General features: G+C 56.1%; 1 protein-coding gene across 1 annotated transcript; it reads right to left on the bottom strand.

The window, feature by feature from the left end:
- Positions 1-439: 439 nt before the first annotated feature.
- On the bottom strand, positions 440-26,324 carry MAPKAPK2 (MAPK activated protein kinase 2). Its single transcript, XM_050327029.1, has 10 exons — positions 25,873-26,324; positions 6,165-6,304; positions 4,498-4,562; positions 3,949-4,028; positions 3,718-3,844; positions 3,400-3,475; positions 3,090-3,214; positions 2,705-2,790; positions 2,511-2,591; positions 440-1,914 (listed from the first exon to the last, which is right to left on the bottom strand). The coding sequence occupies exons 1-10, from the start codon at positions 26,131-26,133 to the stop codon at positions 1,771-1,773; spliced, it is 1,185 nt and encodes a 394-aa protein (XP_050182986.1). The 5' UTR covers positions 26,134-26,324; the 3' UTR covers positions 440-1,770.
- Positions 26,325-26,760: the final 436 nt, after the last annotated feature.

Raw genomic sequence — 26,760 nt, 5'->3', positions numbered from 1 at the left:
CAGAGGTGACAGCAGGGACTGGGCACAGCTGGTGGCAGCCACAGTCCCCAGGGCCACGTGTGCCCCGGCACCCACGGCACCGGATGCGCAGTGTCCCCTGCCGGCACCCGGGTGCAGAACCCACGTCCTGCATCCCACATCCCACATCCTACATCCCAAATCCCACATCCCACGTCCCCAGAGCCCCAGCCCAGGAGAGCACAAACGTGCTGGGGAGGAAACTCTGTCTGCAGCAGCTGGGACAGACACAGCCCTGAGATCTCGAGCAACAGTCCCCGAGCAAAGGGATCCCACAAGGATGCTGTGTCACCAGAGAGCGTCCTGGGGAGCTCTTTGGTGGATAAACCAGCAATTTTAGGACACTGGGAGAGAGGCCACCCAGCCTGGAGGACTGGGGGGAGTCTCTTCACAATCACACAAGCAAGGAGGAGAGACTGGGTGACGCTTTAAGTGTTTTTAATCCAAAGGACTGAAGAGCAGACCGGGAAGATTAGTATAAGCCAACAGACAAAAATAATTAAAAAAAAAAAAAAAAAAAGGGGAAAAAAAAAAAGGGATAAAAACCATTTTTTTAAAACAAATCGAAGTTCCATACAGTGTCTAAAAGATCACCTAAAAACTAAACATTGCCTTAAAAAATCATTTCCCCCCCCCCCCATTCGAACACATTTAACGAAGTGAAACATCGTGACAAATAATAATAATAATAATTCTTGGACTAAAGACTTCAGAGCAGCTGTCCTGCTCCCAGCAGGAGCCACGCTGGGGGGGCAGCAGGCTCAAGACACAGCCCTGTGCCACCTCCACCCCCTCCCCGTGCCATCCACTTGTCCCCATGGACCCCCAGGGCAGCGTCTCCCTGGAGTAGGGGCTGTGGGATCAGGTAGAGGCAGCAGGGACACATCTTTTCCCCAGATCCCTGCAGAGCAGGGGGATATCTGGGGTGGGGGGAGAGGCACTGGCCTCCTGCTCACCCCCCTGCCCACCCCTGAGGTCAGAACTGGATTCCAGGCACAGGCACAGACTGTGGTGGCCACGGCAGGGGAGCCACGAGCAGCTCCGGGCCCACGGACACGACACACACCCCACGCACAGACGGACCACACGGACGGGCAGAGTCCAGGCTTCCAGCTCAGGGAGAGGTGGGGGGCTGGTTTTGGCTACTGTGCTTTAAAAGCAGCACTTTCCTGGCCAGTGAAGCAGCACGGTGGCCACGGGGACCCCCCACGCCAGCCCTGCCACGTAGAGCAGGACAGGGGGGAAGGCAGCTCTCCTTCCCTGTCCCCACAAAATCCACTCCCAAGCCTGGAGCCCACCTCTAGCCAGCACCCACACAGGGAACACGCTGCCTGGCTTTCAGCTCTACAGTAGTTTTTTTCTTCTAAAAAATATTTATACGTTATATACCCTAAAAAGGTCACCACAGGAGTTTCCGTGTCTTTGGAAGGAAGGAAGGAAAAAAAAAAAAAACCAAAAGAAATATAAATCAAAACTGTCTCACGAAAGAAAAATAAAAATCCAATTAATCGGCGGCGTTCACCTACAGGACAAAATCCCGGGCAGCAGGTGTGGATCAGATGGGGATCTTACCACCTGCTCCAGAAAGGTCAGAAACACAGGTGAGTAGCTAAAAATAACTAGTCTGGTATAAATGTCTGAATTCCATGCGCTCGATATAACAGTCTGTTTCGTCTTTTTTTGTTTTTGTTTTTCTTTCTTAAAAAATATATATATATAGTTATTGCTTTCTCGAGGGCCGGCGGGGCACCCTCAGTGGGGGAGCGCGGCAGGCTCGGTGGGGTTGGCTTTCTTCCTCCTCTTCATCAGCAAAGGGTTTGAGGAATCTTCGATTTTCTTGATCTTGATTTGTTCGTAGTCCACTCTCATGGTGGCCAGGGCGCTTGTCATCTCCTCCTGCGGGCAGGAGGCACAGGCAGAGCCATCAGCAAAGCCCCCCCAGGACCCTCAGAGCAGTTGGAAATAAACTGCAGCGGGGCCTGAGTGTCCCAATGATCATTTTTTCCAGCTCCCTCCCAAGCATGGATGTCCCTGGGAGCCAGCACGCTCACACCAAGCCCAAATTAGAATCATAGAATTGTTAAGGTTGGAAAAGCCCTCTAAGATCATCATCCAACCATTTTCTTCCCCGTGAGGGTGGGGAGGCCCTGGCACAGGTTGCCCAGGGAAGTTGTGGCTGCCCCATCCCTGGAAGTGTCCAAGGCCAGGTTGGACGAGGCTTGGAGCAACCTGGGATAGTGGAAGGTGTCCCTGCCCATGGCAGGAGGTTGGAATGAGATGACCTTTGAGGTTCCTTCCACCCCAAACTATTCTATGATTCTATGGTTAATCCAACACTGCCAGGCCCATCACTAAACCATGCCCCCCAAGTGCCACATCTACACCCAAGGCCAGTGAATGAGCCCTTTTTGCAGTGAGAAGACAGGAGATGACAGTCCCCAGAGGACACCAGGGGGCAGAGCATTGCAGACAGCAAAGGAGAGAGTTTTTACCTTCACATCTTCCCACAGATCCTTCTCCTCTTTCAGCACCCGGCTGGTGTGCAGCGGGGTCTGGGGCACCTGCATGGATTGCTGCAGGGAGAGGAGAGGAGTGTGAGCTGGGAGCTGCAGCCATCCCATCCCATCTCAGCTCTGCCCCATCTGCACCCCCCTCCCATCCTGCTGCTCCTCCCCCCAGCACTCACCATGATCCAGGGGTGGTTCATGAACTCCGTTATCGTCATGCGCTGGGTCGGGTCCGTCTTCAGCAGGTTGCGGATCAGCTGCTTCACTGGAAGGGTTTGAGCAGGGTCAGGCATCAGCAGGTCCCAGGGGGAATCCCCCCCGAGCTCCCACCCGAGCCAGCAGCCCCAAAATACCTGCACACACCTCCTGTGTGCCACAGAGCTCACCCTGCTCAAACCCTTCAGCAAAAGCCTCTTGAGGAAAGAGGTGAAGCTGCTGCATCGCTGAGAGGTGACCCACGACATGCCCAAGCTCCCCTCAGCCCTCACAGCGCTGCTGGACACAGGGCTGACCCCAAAGTGAGACCTCAGCCTGGGGACAAACCACCACGGGGACCACATTTACCTTCCTCTGACACTTCGGACCATTCGGGATTGGGAAACTCGTACTGGCCCATTCGGATTCGCTTCTTCATGCCGGGAGAGATGGCCAGGCCGTGGTTGGAGTAGAAGGGGGGGTACCCACACAGCCTGAGCCAGGAGAGGGAACAGAGTCAATGTGTCACCCCAAAAACCTCCCCAGCAGCACCTGCAGGGCACGGGGCAGTGCCAGGAGCAGGAGCAGCTGAGAAAGGTTCTGCCCCACCAGGCAAGCTCGAGAGCTTCGCCCCCTCTTCTGGCCCCCGGGGAGGATGGAGAGGGACAGTCAGACTTACAGAATGTACATGATGACACCGAGGGACCACATGTCACAGGACTTGTCATACTTCTCTGGGCCCAGCACCTCCGGGGCTGAAAGAGAGGAAAATTCCTGAGTCCATGTGGCAGCACCAGGTGAAAGAGATGTGACCATCCCATGGGTCCACCCACAGTTCAGGGTGCTTGGAGCAGTGGAGACTGTTGCCCCCAGCACCAGGCTGCAAATGGGGCTCCAGGCTGCATGCAGAGGTGATGGGCATTGTCCAAACCTGCCCCCAGATCTGCTCTCCATCCCTGCAAACCTGGAAGCTCAGACCCACCCACCCAGCACTTACCCACGTAGTACGGCGTGTAGCACGGAGTGGCCAAGGAGTTGTGCGTGGTGGTTTCTTTAGCAAAGCCAAAGTCTGTGAGTTTTAGCACAGCATTGGGCCTTTTGGAGGTGTACAAGAGGTTTTCCGGCTGTGAACACACGGGGAGGAAGAAGTGAGCAGCAGGGCTGGGGCAGCCTGGCATTGGCACAGGGCAAGGGGGGCTCAGCACCGCCGGGGGAAGGTGCACTGTACCTTCACGTCCCGGTGCGCGATGTTGATCGAGTGCAGGTACTGGATGGCTTCCCCAATGCTCTTCATGATCTCTGAAGCCTCTGAAGCAGCAAAGAAACCATCATTAAGCCTTCACAGGCAAGTTAAAATGAGCACCACGCCCTTGAAAACTCTACAAACCAAAGAGTCTGGCTGAGATCAAAGGGGTTTCCTCTACCTCAAGAGCCCCTTTTCCATGGAGGCCCACCCAGCACCCATCCCTGGGTCAGGAGCCTGCAGCAAATGGGACAGAAACTCCCAGGAGAAGGGATGAGGCAGGCTCCAGCCCCTGACCCCAATATTCAAGGAGGGGCTCACACCACTAAATATCCCCAACCAGCAGGGAATCCAGCTGGGAAAGCTTTCTCTGTAGAATGGGAAGCCAAGGGGGCAATGGGTTCAGGATTTGGGTTGTGTAGTTGCTTTTCCTGGGCAGTAAGAACAGAAGGGAACAGGCTAGACCAGAGGCAGTTCTATAAACATCAAAATATGGTCCAAGGACAAAACCCCAGCACCCTGTGGGCTCCATACCCCGTTCTGTGAAGGCCTGGTCTCCCCTGTCTTGAATCCGGCTGAAGAGCTCCCCACCATCCAAGCTGGAAGAGAAGCAGGCGGCGTTAGACGCTGCAGGGCCATCTCACGCCAGCACAAGCTGTGCCAGAACCTCTGATGCTCGGTCAGGAGCCACACAAGCTCAGCAAGAAACAACCCCCTCTCCACCCAAGCCCTTGGGTCGGTGCTTCTGGATGTGGGGTGATTCAGAACCTCCTCCTTCCAGAAATGAGCGGGGCAGAGGCTTCGTGCTGGCCGTGGGGATGCCGGGTGCAGGCGGACGTGGTCGGCCCACCAGCCCACAGAAACCCATTTACAGTAAAGGCAGCAAATGTGGCTTGAAGGTGGTGAGAGCACTCCCAGCACACCTGCCCTCCTTTTGCTCACCAGACAACCCCCTCACCGGCACACAGACCCCGGGCAGAAGTGCTGAGCCAAGCTCAGGGCATGGGAGAAGAGTCAGCAGCACCGAGAGGGGCTCAGCGACGGGGTGGGGGAGGCAGAAGCTGGACCCCACTGCAGCACAGCAAGGTCTCATGTGAGCTGTTGGACAAGCACCATGGGATGCTTGACGTGGTTCCCTCCCGGGGTACCCTCAGGAAAAACTCAGCTCCTGGAGAGATCAGGAGTGAGATACAGGAGAATTCTCCACCAGCAGGGATAATGGCGCTTCCTGCCCCTGCCTTATCTGAGACAAGCAGAAACGGTTTCTTGCTTTCCCAGCGCTGGCAGCACCTCCTGCCAGCGCCCCTGACGTTCACTAGACATCTGCAATAGCAATAGTGGGCAGCCCTCAGGGCCCTGTGCTGCCTGTGAGGATGGATACACACCGAGCCCGTGCCAGAATCAAACACTGGGCGTCACACCCAGAGCACCCTTGGACAGCACGGAGCTCTCACAAGACACAGCCCTGGGGACCTGTCCTACCACTCAGTTACTCCTTCTTTCCACACCACACACACAGCCTTTCCCATCCCTGGCTGCCCAGCGTGGTTCTCAGAAGCCTCTTCCCCCACAAGAGCCGCTGCCTGTGCCGCCTGCCCCGGCGCTCCTCGCACCCGCTGCCCCCCCAGGCAACCTACCAGCTTGCCAGAGGAGAGGTTTTGGCAAGGAAGCTGCATCAAATCACAGCTGCGGTTGGGATGTGGTTTCAATACTTTCCCCTTCATTCCTCCTCCTCCTCCCCAGGTTATATCAAACATCTACCCGACCCGGAGCCACCTCACTGCTGCTGCGGGAGGTGCCACAGCCTTAACAGACGTGTCAGCTCGGCGTGGCTGCTGCTCCACGGACTCACCACAGGCCGCCAGGGTGCCAGGAACACGCTGACTACCCCGAATTTCGATGGCCAAAGCGAGTTTGGTTATGATCTACCTGTGAGAACCACAGGCCCTCAGCCTCCCGACCGCCGAGCGAGTTTTCAGAATGACTCAGAGCCAACGCAGCTCCCGCCGCCCCTCCAACGCCAGCACTGCAGCACCTCTTCCAGGGCTGGCATCCCTACGGCTCGCGGGCTGCACCTCCCGGCACGGCACCTCCCAGGGGTCCCCAGCACCCCAGCAGCAGCGCTGGAAGGTGCTCACCCCACTTCTGGCGTCACCCCACCCCACTGCAGGGCTGGGGGTTACCCTCAGCTGGGGACTCACCACTCCATGACGATGAGCAGACACTTCCTCCCCTGGTAGAGGTTCTCGTAGACGTCCATGATGCGGACGATGTGCGCGCACTGCGACGCCCGCCAGTGCAGCTCCACTTCCCTGCGGGCCTTGGGGCAGTCCTGCAGCATCTGCGAGAGAAATGACACCCCCATCAGGCCCGAGCCCCTGGGAAGAACCAGGACATGACCCCCTGCCGGCACAGTGCCCACCTGAGAAGGCTCAGGGGCGAGCAGGGTGCTCCCTGTGGGCGCAGCGAGACGCGCTCTGACAGTGCCTCCATCCCCATCTAGTGGGAAGAGCGAGAAGCCATTTGCCCTCAGAAGCTTCTTGCCCTTCCTTCCAAGGCTGCCAAAAGCTTATCTCAGTTGCCTGTAACCTCACTGCCACCCCCAGTGCCCAACCAGCAGGACCTACTGCGTTCATGAGCCAAATTCTACGCCCTCATACCTACACCACTGCAGCCCTGAGTGCCACCACACCCCGCTTTGCACAGCCCCTGCCGTTTCCCATCCCTCAAGCCTTCTGCTCCGTGGGTCCAGCAGGACCCTCCTGCCCTTACACGTGGGCTGACCACAAAAACTCCCTCACCACAAGTTCAGAGGCCACCAGCACCTGGCCACATGTGCCTGGGGAGGGGACAAAGCAAACAGCCAGATGTTCCCTAAATAGCCGCTTTTCTCCCAGGCAGCAGCAGCTCTTTAATGAGGCCCCTGCCCTTCCCAAAGACAACTCACAGTTCCCAGGTGCAGGAAGGATTTGCTAGTCTGCCACAGACTATTAATTACCGTGTTTGTCAGGATAAACAACCAGCCTTAATTATTATGCTCCTAAATATAGAGCAACAAACGTGTCTATCCTGAGCACAGTTCATTTTCCTTCCTGTCTCCAGCAGCTCTCAGGGCTGGGCTCAGTGAAACACCCTCTGCAGGTCTGCACCTCGGAGCAGAGGGATGTGGAAACACACCCCCACCCTCCATGTGCATCAGCAGGAAACAGCAGGTTTGGTCATTTTACCAAGGCTTAGACTGCAAAGTACTTCTGACCCCTCTGGCCTCTCCTGGACAAGCTCCAGGAGCATGGGAGCATCAGCCCAGGGATGCTTCGCTGGCCTGGCAGGACCCACAGTGGTGCCCAGCACAGGGGGATATCACAGGAACATGGTTAATACTCACTGCAGCCCCCAAACCCCACACAGTGCCTGTTTATAGATGAAACACTCACTGATGGTGCTCTGGCACAGTAATGGCAATCTGCACTCCTGCCTGGAACAGGAACTTTCCTTTGCCACAGGGAAAGGCAAAACAGGATGTGCCCTTCAGTCACCCACCCATAACCCCATCCGTCCATGGGGTTGGTTTGGTCACACCTCTCCCACCTCCTCGGCTCTCCTGCTTCCTGAGGTGGAGGAATCCCATGCCAGTGGAAACCTGTGATGGCACACGGGGTGTAGGGTGGCACCTGCAAGCTCAGGGAGGACCAAAGTGGCCAAGCCAACCTTTGCACAACTGCTGGACATCATCTGCACTGACAGCCTCGGGGTGAAAGGAAGACAGGGCAGGAGGTTGGACAGCCCCTCCTTGCTCCTCTATTGCTTAATTACCCTAAAAACTGGATCCTGTGGAAGCCAAAACCATAAGCAAACATATCACCAGCCCCTTGAGGAGCCATGCAAGGGGCCTGGAGAAAAGCTTGGCTGTTTGCAGCCCTGCTCCAAAGATCCTGGCGTGGGGAGCCAGGAAGCTGAAGAGAAAAAAACAAAACAAAACAAAACAAAACAAAAACCACCAACACAAAACCAATTTGTAATTACGCGCTGGGAAAATGGAACAGCAGGAAGCAGCTAGTTAACATCATTCTGCACAAGACAAACAGGAGAGGTACAGCAAAACACATCCCATTTTTAGAGGTCACTCAGAGCGCTTTTTAAGGAGATTAATTGTATTTCTAATGAAGTAGGAGGCAGCAGGCTCCATTACCTGCACCAGCACGGCCCTTGACGTTCGTGTCTGTACTCGGGCACCCGCCGGGAGGGAACAGCTGCCCCGGTGCTCTCGGAACACCCAGCTGTGATCCAGCTGCTCCCTCCACCTCCCTGCCAGCCAGGGATGGAGAGGTGATGAACAGGCTTTGAGAGGAGCAGATTAAGCCTTGTTAAGGGAATGATTTGGTTAATTTAGGAAATGTTCCGGCGGCGTGATGGGAAGCTGAAGGCCACATGCAATGAGGCTGCGTGGGGAAGGCCATTACCAATGCAGGAAGGACAAGGTGATGCCCAAGCCATGGCAGAACCAGCCCAGCATCACTTTCTGCACCCCACAACGTCCTGCCCTCAGCACAGGTCAGCCAGGGATGTGCTGAGCATGACACAGGGGTGGCACAGCACCATTTGGTACTGATCCAGACAGGGCAAGAGCAGTGCTTCCACCAGTTTCTCCTCTCCTCTCCTCACAGCTGACAACTTCCCTTCCCTTGGCCACAGCCAGCAGTGAAACCACTGGTGGGTGACATCCCAGCTCCAGTCACAGGAACTCACATCCAACGCATTTGGGGGGGTGTGGTAACACTGCCCACGTCCCTGCTTTAGCTCTGGAATGCAGGGCAGCCTATGGCCACAGCAAGATTTGTATTTCTTGGCTTGCAGCGAGGAGGCTGGGATGGGAAAAAGCACCTCGTGTTTCCCTGAGGTTCAGCAAGGGTCAACTGCCCCCATCCCACCCCAGCAGATTTTGCAACAACAGTGATCTGGAGCACAACCAGGGTTAACCCTTCCCAGAGCAGCAAGGGCAGCAGATGGGACAAGCTGCTGGAAACCCCCCAAAAACCCACAGCTGCTCTCTCAGTTCAGCTTTTCCATCTCTTGTCTTCTGTTCCCCTTCCAAGGGAGGGCTCTGTGGGGATCAAACCCTTCATTATTTCAGAGGGAAAACGCTGCTCTACCTGCTTGCTCTGGCTGGAGCAGAGGCTCTGGCAGCTGAGCAGGGCAGTAACCAGATCCCTGAGTTACACAAGTGTCCCCAGGACAGGGAACAAGGGCAGTGCTGCAGAGGAGGCTCCACCACCACCTCGGAGCAAACCCAGGCAGGTTCACACTCAGAGGAGCTGCATCCCTTTCCCATTTCAGCTGTTACGTGCTTTAGGTGTTACACTTGCAGCCAGTGCGCATCTCCAACCATCAGCTCATCATCACAGAGCATCCCTGTGTCCCTTCAACATGGCATGGGACAGGGGACAACCAGGAAAGCTGGGGCAACCCAGAGCTCTGCCCCATCCCATTTCTGCTTCCCATTAGGGCACCTCCCTGCAGGAAAGGAGGGAGAGCGGGGAAAGGGACACTCCACCCTCCTGGCAGTGAGGGAGGAAATTCAGCTTTCAGCCACATTCCAGCTCCCCTTGCAGCAGCTTGACACCTCCGAGATTTCGGCAGACGGCGTTTGCTGCCATCCTGTGCCTTGGCTCAGCCCAGCTCCCCCAGGAGCCATTCCACGCTGCGAGAGAAATTAGCTCTGTGCAAAGCTAAACACACTCATTAGCTTCATTTAAACCCTCAAGCTCCAAAACTGGGCCCATCAGGGGACGGCACAGCCCAGCCCCTGCGTGCTCAGGACCCCCACAGCAGCAAAGGCTCCTCAAGGGCTCCAGCAGGAGCTCTGGGCTTTTCACCAACTCTGAAAGACAAACCCTGGAAGCAGCTCCTGACAAGCAAATGGCTCACTGGGATGTCTGCAGCGAGATGGCACCTCAGCAGCAAACCCAAACCCAAACCCAAACCCAGGCTCAGCCTGCTCCTGTGGGCATTGAAAATGAGCTTCAGCTCAAACTTGAAGGGCTGGGGGCTCTGTCCTATTTGCTGGGCAGCACGTGGAGCTGAATTATCCCCCCATCACCTCCCAGCAAGCCCAGCAAAGGTGGGTGGGCACGAGGAAGGAAGGAAGGAAGGAAGGCACTGGAGCAAACAAGGGGGCTGGGGCCGCCCCCGCTCACGTTCCCCCGCCTGTGCGTGTCCTCAGGCACCACTGATTCAGTCTCGCCGCCTCCTCCTGGGATGATGTTCCATGAGTCACGGCAGGTTGGAAAAGGAAGGAAAAGGAAGGTCCCTCCTCCAACTGGCACGGCAGGAGGTCCCCGAGGACACTGTCCTGCCGCTCCTTGCCCTGGGTGCCACCACAGCCCCAAACGCTTCTGCCCCTCGGCGAGCCAAGAACACGCTGTGCTCACTCAGATTGGCAAGATATCCCTGCCCAAGAGCTTGCACAGGAGAAACTCACCTCCCACGGGCAATTTCCAAGGAAAATAAGGATAGGGCCCATACTGGCATGTTCATTTTCCAAGGCTGCCCCTCTTCACCACACACTCCAGCTGCTCTTGCAGGCAGGGAGGTTTTATTTCCCTGTGTATTTTGATCACACCTGGTTCTCCTCAGTCCCCCAGCAGAGGAGCACATGCCATGTGCCTCACCTCTGTCAGGACCTGCAGGAGCTTACCCAGACCCCACACCACCCCCAGGAGCTCCCTTCAGGACCACAGGGGTCAAAATAAACTCTTCTTAAGTTGCAGCAAGAATAAACCTACAGCAAAGAGAGAAAAGCTGTCATCCTCCCAAGTTATCAGCAGGGAAGCAAAGCAGAGGTTCCCCCTGCCTGGATCACACACACAGGATTCGGATTCCCCTGACCCGGCTAACACAGGGCAAGGAGCATTTTTTCCTAATAAAGCAAAAGGATTTCTCTTCAGAGGATTTTCCTCTTCTAATCTTCCCCTGCAAACTTGTTGCCAACTGGTGTCAGCTGCTTTACACATTTGTAGAGCCAGTCCTGGAAGCTCTGCACATGCTGTTCCCACCTCGCAGCACCAGGAAGGCAAAGCCCCATCGCCCCCAGGACCCACAGTGCAGGGGGACCTGGACTTCACTGAGCCTTTAACGCCAGAATATCTGGGGAGCCCACAGGTAATCACCCCAAAGCTGCCCCAGTCTCTGGCAGACCCAGTTCAGAGGGAGAGGGCAGCAGGAGGGCGTGGGAGCAGCAAAGCCTCGTTCCGCTTTTACTGTTTATGAACTACAGGAGAGAAATAAAATCACGAGTCCCAAAGCCCGTAAGAGGAATTATGTTACCAAACAGAGGGAAGATCACGGTTCGACCACAAAGCAAGAACAATTAAACGTGCAGCTCAGGAAACCTCCCCCACATCATCGTGGCTCTTACATAAACCTTTACATTAACCCCATCCCCGCTGCTTACACCCACCAGGGCAGACAGAGCTGGTGGGACTTTCCCAAGCTGGGGATCATTTCTGCCCTGCCCACACACACAGAGCCACAGATAGAGAGTTTTAAGCCCCAACAGACCAGGCAAAAGCCTCATCCTCATGTTTGTTTTGCCCGGGGAAAAGCCAGAGAGGAGAGGTGACGTGTCCGGAGGAGGAGCTGTGCGTGGGTCCGGCAGTGTCCTGCCTGCAGCACGTCCGGGCCTGCCACACCAGGGTGACTGTTTGGAAGGGTGGCTTCATCCAAGCCTCATGGCTTGCAAGGCAGGACAGCACCAGGCATCACCTACCCAACTTCCAGAGGTGCCATGAGGGCCCAGGAGGATGTTGAGGCTTTGGCCGCTCGGGCAAGACACGAGCGCAGCCGGCCCCATCCTCCACAGCCACAAACAAAAGGTTCCTCCACGTTCTCCCACCTCAAGGAAGACGGAAAGGTTTGGAATAAGGATCCCAGCAAGAGAGAATTATTCAGATTAGAAAGAGCTACAGAGAGGGAGCAAGACAAGGAAACGCAATTCAGGCTGAGCAAACGCGACCTGACACACACGCACACTCGAGCTGCTCGGCCGCATTCTCGCCGCCTGAATTATGGGAGCGCTCGGAGGGAGACCTGGAGCCACCGCAGCGAGCTCAGGGAAAGCCTTCCCAGCGCGTGGCCCGAGACGAGCAACAAGCCAGGCATGAAGAGGCTGCGTGTGTGAGGAGCGAGCTAAAATCCCTTCCAGGAGCAGCCGGCGGAGCGGAGGCAGATGTCGGAGTGGAGGCAGATGTCGGAGCGGGCGCCTCGTCCCGGCTCCTGCGGGCGATTTTGCAACGGGGCGAGGGAAGAGGCGGCTCTCGCTCTTTCACAAGGGGCCTCGCTCCCTCGCCCGCCGTGGTTGCACAACCCTCTGTGCCCGTGTGCTGCCCGTTCCCCTGCCCGCTGCTCCCGTGGGGATCCGTGCCCGGGGGGAGGGATGCTCGGGACCTCCCGCCCCGCAGCTCCCCTCCCTGCCCAGGGCATCTGCTGAGCATTTCCTCGCCCCGCTCTCCCCCGCGACAGATGCAGCAGCTATTCAGCCTTTTCAGGCTGCAACAAAAGCCTCTCGAGGCACACAAAGGCGAGGAGCAGGAGAGAGGCCTGGGCTTAAATAAGAGCCACCTGCCAGGGGCCCGTGCCCCCCGCGCTATTGGGGTGCTGCCCCCGGCAAACCCCACTCCATTTCCCAGCAGTAAAAAAGTATTCTCAGCACACAGGTTTCAAGGAGAGCAAGTGCCAAAGTGGGTACCTGGGAGCAGCACCCTGGATGCTGAGGGAAGGACACCAGCACAGTGGGGACGTGGTGGGTGAGGAGGGTGTAGGGAAGGGAACAGGGAGGCGGGCAGGAAGGGGCTGCAAAACTCACAGGGAAAAGTCAAAGCAGGTAAATGGCAACAAGGCAGCAGCACGAAGCGTCCCCGCTGAGTCACGCGGCAGCAGCAGGTTGGAGCTGGCGTTTGATGAAGAGAAATAAAGACTTTCAGCTGCATGTATCTGAGAAAAACAAACTTAGGGGCCTATTCAGTCCTATGTTTTTGTTTTGGGATCATCCTTCCGTCCATCAGCAGCAGCACTGGGTTTTGTTGACTCACTGGATGCTCATCTCTCCTGGAGGCACTGGGGCTGCCGTGAGGAGCCAGGATCAGCCCAGGATGAGCCATGGTGAGCAAGGTCCCATGTCCTGCTGCGCATGGAGAAGGTCATGCCAGAGGTCCCAGGGAGCAGGTCTGGCTGGAGCGATGGAGCCACCACCCTGGCCAGGACCTCCCCATGAGTCCAATGGGAATAAAGGGGGTCACGACGGCCAAAATGCCTCAGCCCATCTCTTCCTACAGGTATCCAAGATGTCCCTTCCCACCAGGAGCCACCACGATGCTGGGTCTGAGCAGGGAAGGGACAGACTGTCTTGGGCCAGCAGAAGCCACAGCCCAGCTCCGAACAGAACCACTTTGGGGGGGATGCTCAGAGACCCCTCTCTGCAAACCAGACCCCTGCACCCTGCATGCCTCTGCTTTGTCTTTTTCCAGGACCTTTTATCCACACAACACAAAGTGAAAGGAAAATAGGGAGTCACGGGAAGGGCGGATATCTTCCCACGAGAGCAGCCAGCGGATCTGCTCCACGCACAACCCCTTCACTTCCACCTCTTTGCAGAGCTCTGGGCTGGAGTCAGCTCCTCCTCCCAACCCCTCCCCAAGCCCTGTCCCTTGCCAAGGTTTCCTATCGGAGCTGACAACGCCGGTGAACGGAAAAAGTGCACACGTGAGCTTTTACGATAGGAAGTGGTTGATATTTGCAGGTGTAATTAATACCAAAGTAAACGCTCGATGTAAACCATTAACTCAGCGCTGACCTCTGTCCTTTGTGCTCCCCTCCCACAGGCTCAGCTTGAAAAACCCCTTATCTCCGGAGCGGTGCCGCCTCCGCCAGCCCCGTATCCCACACCCGGGGGCTTCCCCTCAACGTCAGACACACGGATCACACAGCCCACGGACAGCACCGGGCACTCAGAGCATCTTCTTGGGTCCCTTCCTCACACCAGCCCTGGGGACAACCCTGCCTGACCCCACCGTTACCTCCGAGCCCAGGGGCAGCTTTGGATTCCCCATCTCTACATCCCAGAACTGTTTGTGTTCCTGGACATGCCCACCCATCCCTTACGTTTAAGGCTGGCAGTGATTTTGGGGAGAGGTTTGGGATGGCCCAGATCCACACCTGTGAGTGCTGGGGCTGTGAAGCCCTGCCAGAAGGCCCACAACACCCACTGCTTCCCAGCAGCTCCTGGGCTTGTGCTCTGCCCAAAAATGAAGTTTCTCAGGGCAGGGCCCCCCATGGGGTACATGAGTGTCTGCCAGCCCCCTCCCAGCACACTGATGCGGCCTGCAGCCTTTCCACACACATCTCAGAGCAGCATAAATAAATACATATATATATATTTAAAGGAGAAAAAAAAAAAAAAAAACTAAAAACCAAAACACAAAGCTGCATCAAGGCCAACCTCTCTCGAAGCATCATTCACCCCTGGTTGCTGGGAGCAGCATGGCCTCGGGATGTGTTTCCTGCACCAGTGCCAAGCCTGAGGAGGGTTCCATTTACGCACCCTCAAAGCTCGGTGACGACAGCACGTTTTGCATCATTCTGTGCTTTCTCAGCTGTTGATTTAACACAGTTTCACCTTTGTCACGGGTTTAGTCAACACCAGGGCACCGCAAACACCGCCCTGAGATGAGCCCAGGATGTGCAACCCTGCTGTGATCCTCTGCTTTTGCCGGAGATCCCTGCAGGGATGCAGAGTGGAGCATCCCCCTGGCTGCTGGGACCCACCACCCACCTTGGAATCACCAAAAGGGTGCTCCTGCCTGGTGAACCCACACCAAGCACGACGTCCAGAGTGGCTCAGAGGCTGCCAGAGTCTCGGGGTTGGGACTGTGGCTCTTCCCCCTGTGAGACACAAACAGCTCCCACGCTGGGTGGCCGCTGCGGGTTTGTTTTGAGCAGGGGAAGGCCAGGCCAGGAGCGACACGGGGATTTCATAACACGCCTTTGTCTGCACAAGTACCCGGCGAGGCAGAGGCCCCTCGGCCACCAACAGCCTTCCTCCTCCTCCTCCCACTGCTCCCTCCACCCCTCACATGGCACAGCAGCTAAAAACCTCCAGCACTGTCAGCTCCGGTGCAGCCAAAGCACAAGCCCACCCTGGGGGATGCACAGGACAGGGAGAGAGACATTAATATGTGTAATGAGAGGGGACAGTAATGAAGAGGCAGAGGGAAAGAAGAGGATTGAACCCCCCTGGATGATTAAGAGCTGTTCAGGGTTAGGCATCCCCTACCACCTTCTCCTTCGCCATCTCCCCCAAACACCCCCCAAAGCAGAGCTGTTCACTGACAGCCAGGGCTGCTCATGGCTCTCACTGCAGCCTCCCTGCCCAAGCCAGGCTGTCCTTGCCCCACAGAATGCTCTCCTCCTCTCCTTCCTTCCACCACACAGCTGCTGCACAGCCCCAGTGCTCAACAGCACCTGCAGAAGAGCTGGTGGAACCCACCGGGTTTAAGAGCCAAGCAACACTCCAGACTTGAGACTCGACACTGTCTAAGGTCACACACTCCACATTACCCACCACTGCAGTCAGTATTTTAGGGGAAATCCTGGACTCTGAAGCAATGCAGTGAAAATCCAAGAGCCTCCTGCCACTCTGCAAGCCCGAGGGGCCGAGCAGGGCACTCCTCCTCCAGCAGCCCCTCTTCCCTCCACAGCAGCCATCCTGAGACTCCTTCAGCCAGCAGGAAAAACACAGTTGTGTTTCTATTTTAAAAAAAAAAAAAAAAAAGCCCTTCTCTGCATCCTGCTGGCACCACATTAAAGCTCTCAGGACATGGGGGCTATTCTTAGCTCCCTCCAGGCTTTTTGGCAGCCCCGAGAGCCTCCCCAGCACCTGTCGGCAGCAGCCGCGCGGCCCCGGAGCTGGGGAGGTTTGGTGAAGCTGGGACAGAGCCTGGACCACCAATGTCCCAGTCAGCACCATAAACCTCAAAATCCCTCAGCCAACAAGTGTGCAAAAATCATCACGAAACGCCTGGGTGCACAAATTCCCAAAAACACCACGGAGGGAAAACTCCCTCCTGTCAGGAGGGAAAGGCTGGTCTCTGCCACGAACACATCCTGCCCAAAAGACAACAGCACAGAGTGAGGGGTCATAGAATCATGGAATGGTTTGGGTTGGAAAGGACCTTAAAGCTCATCTTGTTCCAACCCTCTACCACAGGCAGGGACACCTTCCACTAGACCAGGTTTCTCAGAGCCCCATCCAACCTGATCCAGCCTGGGTTGACAGCAGAGGTTTTTTGCTCTTGCATCTTTTCAATATACAACAAAAACACATGTGGAAAACACGTGGGAAGGACTGGCTGATCCTCCCATGGGTGTCCAGTAATCCACTGCTCGACAGTGTTTACCAGCAGGCTGCTCGATTTCTTACCAACTACAATAGGCAGCAAGTGGTTTGGACTCCTTTTGCCTGTTATATTAAACCAGAAAGGGGATAAAAGGATAAACACAGGGATATTTAAACAAGCTATCAAAAAAAAATCTACTCCTGCAGCTACTGCCTCTCCCCTGGCAGACCAGGCTGCTCTTCTTGGGCATTCCCATACCCAGCTTTTAAAAAGAAACCCCTCCCAACAGACAGCCTCAGAGACACCTCCTCATCCCAGGGCAGCGTTAACCGGGACCCCCAGGAGCAGAGGCAGCCCCAGGGCACAGGGTGAGCAGGGGGCAGTTGCTCTCTCCGGGTCAGCCGGGGGCTCCTGGATCCTGCTTTGTATGAATTTAAGCTTTTTCAATCCCACTTATTCACGAAAAGAGCTTAGGGCTGGGGGAAGCCAAAGAGCAGACAGGGCAGCCTTTGTGCAGCTCGCCCGCCCACCCGAGGGCTCCGGCAGCCCCCACGTTTCCCCACACAACCCCTGCTCCAGCAGCCTCTGGAGCTCTCTGGGAAGGAGCAGGGCTGGTATTGCCCCTGTGGCCCCACAAAGCCTGGAGCAACACCACGAGTCAGCAGAGCTTCCGTTTCCTAAGTGAGAGAGAGAAGTTAAGCCTCCGATGGTCCGTAGGAACGGCACCCACACCGCCTTACCCCCACGTCTCACATAGTGAAGGTTAAGGCTTTTTCCAGAGCTGCTGGGAGGGTTTGGATTTGAGGTGGGTAAGATCTGAGGAGGATAAGATCCAGATGTTCAGTGCTGGTTAGGAGTTAAGTCACTAAAACCCTCAAAGCATCAGCACCACGTCCCAGGCGAACCCTCCTTTGGCGACGCTCTCCTTGTTGTTTCAGTGCAATCCTTGGGGAGAAAGAAACATGAAAGGGATGTTTTGGTTAAAGCCAGAGGTGCTCACTCTGCCAAGGACAGGCTGCCCTGGCTGCCAGAGCCCAGCAGCACTGAGTTAACGGGCTACACCAAGAGCAGCCAAAACCCTCTCCTTGCTCTCATTAGCTGGACCCTGTAGGGCCAGAGCCCTCCCTGCCCTGCAGCTCCTCGAGGTGAGGCACAGAAATGGGAATATCACCCCAAAGCACTGCACTGAAGCACACAGAGAACATCACCTCCCATGAATTCTCCAGACTGTGGCAGAGGACACAAGCCTTAGACCTGCTCCGAAGCTCCTGGGAAACAGTTCCAGCTCCCAACCCTCCCGCCCCGCTGCCGCCCGGGAGGCGCCGGAGCTGCTGCTCAGCAGCATCCACATTTTAATCCGTTCAGAACCTCCTCAGCACCTTACTCACCCAGACTTCATCAGCCCAGCATTTGCATCCCTAATGACACGCCAGGCTGGCTGTCTCCTCCAGCAGCAAGGAGCTGGGGAATCGGAGCACCAGGACACTTCCAAAAACCCCCAAGGACCTGGAGCGCTGAATCCCACCACCCATGGGGCATCTCATGTCCTGGCAGAGAGCTGCTCTTTACAGCACCTCTTCCATACAACAAAAAAATACTGGGGGTTTCAACTCCAGAGTGGAATAAGCAGGGTGGGAAAGGAGATGGAGAGGGAGACGTGAGCATCAAACACACAGCTCCTCATCCCACAAACAGGGTCGTTCCTTGCAGGGAAAAGCACTGAGGACAAAAGCAAAAGCCTCCACAAGCCTCTTCCACGCTCCTGGGCCAGCAAGGGGGAGGATGTCCTCTCCAGAAGCCCAGGCAGGTGTCCAGCCAAGGGCTGCAATGCCTCCAGGCTCCCCAAAACAGCCCTGTTCCCATGCCAGTGCCGCTCTGCCTGCGGCACGGGAGGCACCCCACCGGAAAATGCCAAACTCACAGCTCTGATGACTTCCAGGAGATAATTTGAGTTCGAACTTCCTGGCAAGCCCGGCCTTCCCAGCACCCAGCAGGGCCACTTACGCAAGAGCCACCCAGGTTCTCTCATCTGTCCAACATGGGCAGTGAGGTTGTGAGATGGCCCAAGAGGAAGAGAGCCTCGAGGGGACAGGGTTGGCCAGAGGAGGCTGTTACAGGTGATAGCAGCTCCCACAGCCTGGCTGCATCCAAAAGCAGCGGCTACAGGAGCTGCAGGGCTCTGTGGTGACAGGTCACTGACACCCACAGTGGCACCTGTGAGCAAGCACAGCCCCTGCCTGTTTGCTAAAACAAGTGGAAATGTAAGTTTAAATTGTTCCTAAACACTGAGCTGGTGCATGCCATAAGGCTGTCATTACTGCTGAAATTAAAAACACATCCCTGTTACCAGAACACCACCACCCTCCCCTGCTCTTTGTTTTATTTACTATTTCTGTTAAATTAGGCTGAGGACAGCACGCACACTTTCTGATTCGTTTGGATCTGATTGCACCTGCTTTGCCCCCCAGCCCTGCATGAGGTACCTGGGATTCCAATCCCATTTCCAAGCAAGGTCAACTTGGGCGGGGCTCCCTCCCGCACCTAGGGGCGTGAGAGGCGAGGGAGCTGCAGCTACTGGAACTGCAGCCTGACGGGACCTGCTGCCAAATTTCCACAGCAGCCCCAGCTTGTGTTCCAGCCGCATTTCCCTGAAAACACACACACTTGGCAGGACATCCAAGGAGCCTTCCGAGAGGCTGCCCCGGCTCGGTGCCGCGTGCCACGGCCGGAGGATGGCGGGAGGGCAGAGGATGGATGGGGAGAGCGGCTGCTCCGGTTCCAAACGCTCAGCAGAAGATGCTCCCGACCCAGGAGGGGCTGTAGGCCTTTGGAAAGGGACAGCACAGAGTCCCAACCTGCTGTTACACAGATTTAGCCTGATGCATCATGAGAGGTGTATGGCAATGATGAGCCTAAACCTGACTGACCCCCTTCTTCTGGGGCCAGCACTGAGAGGTTGAACTCTAGAGGGGCACCCAAGGGATCTGCCCGCAGCCAAGGGCACAAAGCAAGGCAGCAAACTTGATTATGATGACAAAGGAAATTAATCCATCCTTCCACTGATGCCCAAATCTATAGACCGAACCGGATAAGGATAGCAAGAGCAGAGCAGCAAAGTCCCAGCCTGGCCGGGCGCCCCAGGAACATTCAGATCTGGGTTTGCATTTTGAACTTTATCTCTAGTTTAGGCTACGGCTCGCAGGACAGCCAGGCACAGAATCACATGCAGCCCTGACGCCAGCAGCTTGAATAATCTCATTACATATGACAGCCAAGGCTGTGCCAGCTGCAGGCTGCCTGAGCCAGGGAGCTCACCTGCACTCTCCACTGGGACAGTGCACTTTGTCACAGCAAGGCAGGGCACTGATAAAAGGCTCTAATCCATTGGAAGATGCCATCATCCTCCTGGGCAGCACCACACTGAACATGGAGCTCCATGTGCTCCCAGCAGTGCCCAGAGAGGAGCCACACTGGTACCCTCATCCTGTACCCCCCTTCCAACAGCAGGTAGCACCCCCACCACTCTCCAAAGGAAGCTTTTGTGGCTCACAGCACCTCCAGCAAAACTTGTGTTTTGGGTCGTCTCAGGTCAGGGGGATCTACCAGCACTCATGGGCCGTTAGTCCCTTCCCGAGGCCACAAAGGGAACAGCGAGTTAATGCAACCATTAAACCTGCCAGGCGCTGTAATCCCTACCTCAAATTGGTAAGATCTTAAAAGGCTGGAATCTTTGAAATGACTCAGCCAGCAGGTACAAAGGAAGAACAGTTTAAAAGGCTGTTAAAGCTCTGTGCATTCAGACTTGCTCTTGCGTGCCCTGCTCCGGCCCCCGTGCGCTTCCCCCCCATCCATCTCCACAGAGACACAGCCCTGGACATGAGAGCCCTCTCCAAAATGAGCCTCCAGGCACCAGTCACGCTCACAGTCCTCGTGCCAGGGCAGCTGGAAGGAGAGTACATGTCCACAGAATAAGACAATCATAGAATGGTTTGGTTGGAAGGGACCTCGAGGGTCATCTCGTTCCAACCTCCCTGCCGTGGGCAGGGACACCTCCCACTAGACCAGGTTGCTTTTAGCATCCATGAAGGATGAGGGACATCCACAGAGGGGACAGGACCCACTTTCAGTGGGATACAGGTCTCAGAGGCTTTTCAAATCAATATCCCCACCAGAGATGACCACGATGCTCAAACAGCTCTGGACCACACCGAAACGCTGACTCAACATGACTGCTCAGCTTGAAACGGGTTTTTTGGGGGAGCGGTCAGGCAAAGCCGTGTTCACATGCCAGCCTCTGGAGCTGGTGGAGGGATCTGCCTCACAGATCCACCCCCTCCAAACCCTCCAGCCTCCAAAGCCAGCCCTCTGCCAGCTCCTCCACAAAGGGCAGAGGAGCTGAGCCGCCCGGGGCGGGCGCGGGGCTGCCTGGGGGCACCTGGCAAGAGCCAAACCCCTCGAGCTGGGCCGTGCCGGGCCGTGGCAGCCGCCCTCACCCACTGCAGACAGTCCCGGCGCGGCGCAGGGGAGGCAGCACGTTATTCTTGGAAACCAGGAGGTGAGGTCATGCTGCCTGAATGCTGCAACTTGAGGCCAGACGCGCGGGGCCAGTTGTGCTTGGAGAGGAGCCTGACTTCTGCAGAGAGGGCCGCCTGCAGGTCGGGGAGCCGGTTACGGTCGGAGCTAGGAGGAGGAGAGGGTTTCTTAATGAAGGAGGGTTCCTTCCTCTCTGCTTCTCAGCAGACAGCGAAAACCACAGCAAAAGGATGGGTTGGAAAATAGGATCAGCTGCTGTCTCTGCTGCTAAAGCCCTTAGACCACCCTGGTATGGGGTGCACGAGCCCACCAGGAAGGCTCAGGAGATGCCAGATTGTAAACTCGAAGTCACACTGCTGTCCGTGCCACAGGGATGGCCAAACAGCCACTTCCAACCCGGCCACTCCTCCGGATGCCTCCCACATACCTGCACCACCCTGTAAGCCATCAAGAGTTCATCCATCTCATCAGATACCAGAGCACATCCTGGATGTTTCTGGGAAGAGAGAAGTCATCAGCTCGCTCCTTCAGGCTTCCTCTGCTGGAAATTTCTGGGAGTTTTCATCACCTGTGCCTACCCATTGTCCACCAAGCACGCTAGGAGACCTGGTTCTCAGTCTGCACAGCTTTAAATTATTATTTATACGCTGTTTTGAATGCTTTGGAGCACATGCCTGATAAATCCCAGCTCTGTGCCGGTCGCTACCTGAGGCAGAGCCATCACCCCCACAGCCCCACAGCCCAGTGCTGTCCTATACACTGGGCTCTTCTGACAGCACAAATGGGAGTTCAACATGGATGACAAAAATCATCCTTTCACCTGGCTGTATTTGGCTACTAAATCACATACACACATGGGGCTGTATTTGTGTCCAGCAGGACGCCAGCAGCTCAGCTCCTCAGCCTGGTGTCACCTCTGACGAGCTGCAAGACCTTCAGTAAATCACTGCATCTCAGTTCCCCGCCTCTGAAAACATGGGAAACTTCTTTTGCAAGACCTCTGGCTGATGGCATTAGATTATTATTAAGAGGAAGAGCCCCGCCACTTCCTGAGCACGTACCAAAGTGAAAAGCAGGCCCCTGCTCCCAGGCTGTTATCAGCCCATCGCAGTCTCAGGTCTGACTGCTCAGAACATGTAAAGTATTTAGGAGGGATTATGGCAAATCCTAAATTTTTTAAACAAACTCAAACCCTGAGTCAGTAGACTCCTCTGGTCAATGAGATAATAAACCACTGCTTTGGAAAAGTCCCAGTGATGTCACCACACTTTCCACAGCTTTTCAACCACGGCTTGCACAGAAGGCCACAGTGAAGACATTTCTGATTATATTAAATAGATGGTAAAGCTAATAAAAAAAATAATCTTCCCACTGAGAGAGGGACAGAAGTACAGCAAACACACAGTGAGCTGTTTCCCATGAACATAAGCTCAGGATCTTCATCTGCTCCCTCACTTCAGGGATATTTTTCCAGCTGGATTTTCTGGGGGACAAAGCATTTGTTCTCAATCAAAGCTGCAGGGAACAGGGTTCTTTGCTCCCCTCAACACCTCTGTAAGAAACCTCACCCCACAGTGGGAGAGAGAGTACAAGTTATCAGCTGCGAGACGCCTGCCCTAATTCCACCACAGGCATCTTTACCAGAATGATAAACCACTAAAGCACCAGCCTCCTTCCTCCTTCTCCATCAGAGGAGCCATCACTCACAGATTATCTGATGAGGCCGAGAGCAAGACTGAGAGTGTTTCGCAAACGTGCCCCAAAGCGCTGAGGATGCTCTGGAAACAGGGCTGCCACAGAGGGGCAAATCCAAGCTCTTCCAGCCCTTCCAAAGCACACCAATCCAGGGGAGGATGCCCCTGCTTTGAAGCTGAGGTCAGGAGTGAGGTTTGTTAACTTGTTTTAAAGGCAACCTGCTCCTCGAAATGCCCCTAGTACTCCCCACTCTCCAGCCTGGCTTACCTGTGATTTCCTCGCTGAATTAAGGCAGCCAGCCACCAACTCGGCATCTTGCCTAAAGATTAGTCTTAAAAGTGGAATTTGCAGCAGGCCAGACAGCCCTCACTCCCAGCCCCACCACTGCAGCCTGACCACAGCGAGCCTCGCCAAGTCAGGCCAGCAGTGACCTACATACAGCAGCCTCTCCAGAAATTACAAGCCTAATTTTGCCTAATAATAAATCACACCGAGGTACAAGGAAGAAAAGGGTGAGGAATCACCCAGACCTCACGTTTCAGTTCCATTCATCACTTCTCCACGGGCTTTATGTTCCCACCCTGCAGCAGATCATCGTGCATCACACAGGGTCAGGTCACGGGTGACTGGGACCATCCGTGGCTGCTTCACAGCAGATGATTCAGGGATGCCACACTCACAGGTATTGCTTGGTACCAAAAAATAAAATGAAATTGAGGGAGTGGGAAACTGAAAAGTTAACAATGATCTATAAGAAAAGTAAAGGAATCTCTCATTTTCACTGAGCTACTACACAGAAAGCAGAAGTACCATCCATTAACTCACATACTGCATCATTTTATTTAATGATGCGTCTCTGCCACTGACTATTGCACTGGAAGGAGAAGAAAATTGGCCTCAGTGTTTTCACTGCTGCTAGAACATTGTCTCCAAGCTCTCTTCAGCTTTCCTGGAGCACTAAAAAGTTCTCTTAAGCAAAGTGACTCTCAGCAAAAACCCTTCCCTAAATGCATCTCTCAGTTTGGGAGAAGGAGGTTTAACAATATAATAGTTGCTCGTGATCCAAGAGGAAGCACAACACAACCAGAAGACACCATTAACATCAGGCAGAGACAAAACCGTGTCTCACCCTCCAGTGGAGGATTGCAGTGTTATACAAGACTTTGAAATATTAAACGTAAAGAGTTGACGTTCCAAATGGAAAGGTTCACTGCACAACCAAAGCAGGCAGCAGACAGATTTCAGCTGTGGCTCCTGGCCATGGGCCATCAGGATTCTTTTAAGCATCATCTGAAACATGACAACTCGATGCAATCACTTCTGTGGATCCTGCTTTAGGTCATCTTTCCACTCTGATGCAGCCCATGAGTAATTTGGACCCGAATACCTCTCCACAGGTCTCTTGCAGAGACGTCATCCCGCCTGCGTACCAGAGGAGGGGATGAAGTCAGCACACATCATGTCTAGGGCAGTCACCCACACCAAGTTTGGGCTTGGCAGCTCAGTCCAAACAATACAATCGAATAACTCAAGTGTGTAGCTCACATTCACGAGGACAAACCGGGTACCCACCGGCTGGTCTGAGTGCCCAAACTCACAGCGTAGCAGTTTTTAAGGTGCTGGAAGGAATCACTTACAGTAGCAGCTGTGCTGCTCTTTGAGAAGCCAGGGACACGTCCAACCACTCAGCTGAACTTGTCCCTCCCCGTCAGGGACGTGAGAAGAGGCCGGGGCAGGGGACAGGGAAGACAATCCCTTTTTCTGAAAGAGACTCAGTGTCAAATATGCCTCACCCCCAGAGAGCTGCGCAGATGCTCTGTGTCACCCTCCTACATCACAGCACGAAGCCCTGCACTCCAGGACGCTTTTAAAGAGGCCAAGGAATCCACAGGACTTGTGGGCAGGGTGAGAGCACCAGTCCCAGGCCCCAACCACCCTGCCTGGGCAGAGGAACCACCGGCACTCGGTCTGCTGTGCCATCCTTCCCCTTTTCGGGGCTGCAAAAGGGAAGTGCTGATATCTGTGCTTTAAACACATGAGTCAATTTCAGAAGCGAGGAGGAGCCCGTCTGTCAAAATAGAAGAGGATTTCGCTAATTTCCAACCCAACAAGATGACAATACATGTCGTCCTGGAGTACAACGCTCATGAGAAATGCTGGCATTTCTGACAGAAAAGTCCAACTTATCATCCAACTGCCCCCCACTCTTAAACCACAGGTGCTCAGCACTGTCCTGTGCTGACCCCACCACCCCTGGGGCACAACCTGTGCCTCCAAAGTCCCGTGTTCACTCACTCACTCACTCACGTTAGGAACCCCAGACACCAACAGATGGGCACCTCTAAACACAGAAGAGGGGGATGTTACGGGTTTAGGTGGGGTTTTTTTAGCCCTCCCAGTTCTCAGGGTAACGCCAAGGGTTTGAACAGCTCATGTGTGGGCGCAAATTGCAGGGATGCTGGAGAACACGGCGCTCCCGCTGAGCAGACTGCCTGTACCCGCGTCACCCAGCGCGTCGTGAATCCATTCAAACTTCCCAAAGTCTCTCCTGCAGAGAGACACGCTCTTCTCTTTCCTCAAAAAACCTCGTGTGAAAACGAGGAGAGGGTCGCATCACCTAAAACACAGCTTTTCAGCCACCGATCACCTATGTGTTTCAAAGAGAAGCAAGTTAGGGGCAAGGGGCAAAAATATTCCTCTGTGAAGCGGGGGACGACAGTCACTCGGTGTTACAGCCAGGAGAGACCTGCCATCAAACGGGGACAGAGGGCAGCTCCTGCGCTTACAGGACACACCATGAACAGCCCCACGGAGGGAACCCCAGTTCCACGACGCAGACCCCACATTTCGAGATGCAGACCCGAGCTGAGCATCCCACGGCGGGGATTCCAGCCAGGCCACGGGCTCCCCTCCACTCCAGACGCCCCCCCCCCCAAAACCCCTCCTCGTCGTGCCACCAAGGTGTCATTTCGCTTCGTTTTTCACACTAGAAAAGCTGGAAAGCCACGTCTCGCTGCTCGCAATAGTGGGGCGGGGGGGAAAAGATGAGATTAAAGCGCGGCCGGAGGGGCGGGCGGCAGCTCATTGTCCGAGCGGCCCCCCCGGGACCCCCTTCCCCCGCAGCAGACACCTTCCATCACTGTCAGCGGCTCCCCGGGCCCCTCCCGGCCGAGCGCCCGCCCGGTCCCCGCGTCCCTCCCCATCCCCGGCGCGCCGGGACCGTGTGTGTGTGTGTGTGTGTGTGTGTTGGGGAAAAAAAAAAGGGGGGGTGTGGGGTGTTTTCCCTCCGCACCTTGAGCGCGAACTTCTCGCCGCTCTTCTTGCTGAAGATCTCCAAAACTTTCCCGTTGATGCCGAGCCCCAGCACTTGCGTGGTGACCTTGTAGTCGTCCGTGATGGCATTCTTCCGGATCTGCAGGCCGCCCTTGCCCGGCAGGAACGGCGGCGGCGGCGGCGGCCCGTGCTGGGGAGCGGCGGGCGGCGGCGGCGGCGGCGGCTGCGGCGGCGGCGGGCTGGGGAAGCCGGCGGGCGGCGGCGGCGCCCCGGAGAGCATGGCGGGCACGGCGGGGCTACCGCGGGGCTACCCCGCGGGCGGCGGGAGGGCGGCGGGGCCCCGCGGGCCGCGCCGGGGGATGCGGGGGGTGAAGCAGCAGCAGCAGCAGCAGCAGCGCTGCCGCCACCGCCGCCACCGCCTCCCCCCGCCGGTGCGCCCCGGCCCCGGCAAGAGCGATGGCTCCGGTGCGGCGGCGGCTCCTCCTCCTCCTCCGCCGCCGCCTCCTCCTCCCCGCCGGGCCGGCTCTGATGTCAGCGCCCCGGCCGCCGGGGGAGGGACGGGGCGGGGCGGCCCCCGGGGCTGAGCCTGCGCCCGCCCGGCCGGCCCCGCCGCTGCCCGGGGGGCGCCCCTTTGGGGGATGGTTTGTGGTGCGGGAGAGACCCCCCGGTCTCGCCACCGCCTGTGCTCCCCCCGCCACCGGAGCCCGCGGGGGGATGGCAACAGGTCGCGGTGTTCCCGGTCCTTCCCACCCCCTCTCCACTGACAATAGGAATCACGGAATATGCCGAGTTGGAAGGGAATCGCAAGGATCATCGAGCCCAGCCCTTAGCCCTGCGCAGGACCATCCGCAAGGGCCACACCGTGGGTCCGAGAATACCATCCAAAATCTCCTTGGGCTCTGCCAGC

This window comes from Myiozetetes cayanensis, unplaced genomic scaffold (assembly GCF_022539395.1).
Source record: "Myiozetetes cayanensis isolate MyiCay16 unplaced genomic scaffold, myiCay2020 scf32, whole genome shotgun sequence".
NCBI classification, from domain to species: Eukaryota; Metazoa; Chordata; class Aves; order Passeriformes; family Tyrannidae; genus Myiozetetes; species Myiozetetes cayanensis.
Note: the sequence above shows the minus strand (reverse complement) of the source record. Positions and strands in the feature narration are given on the sequence as shown.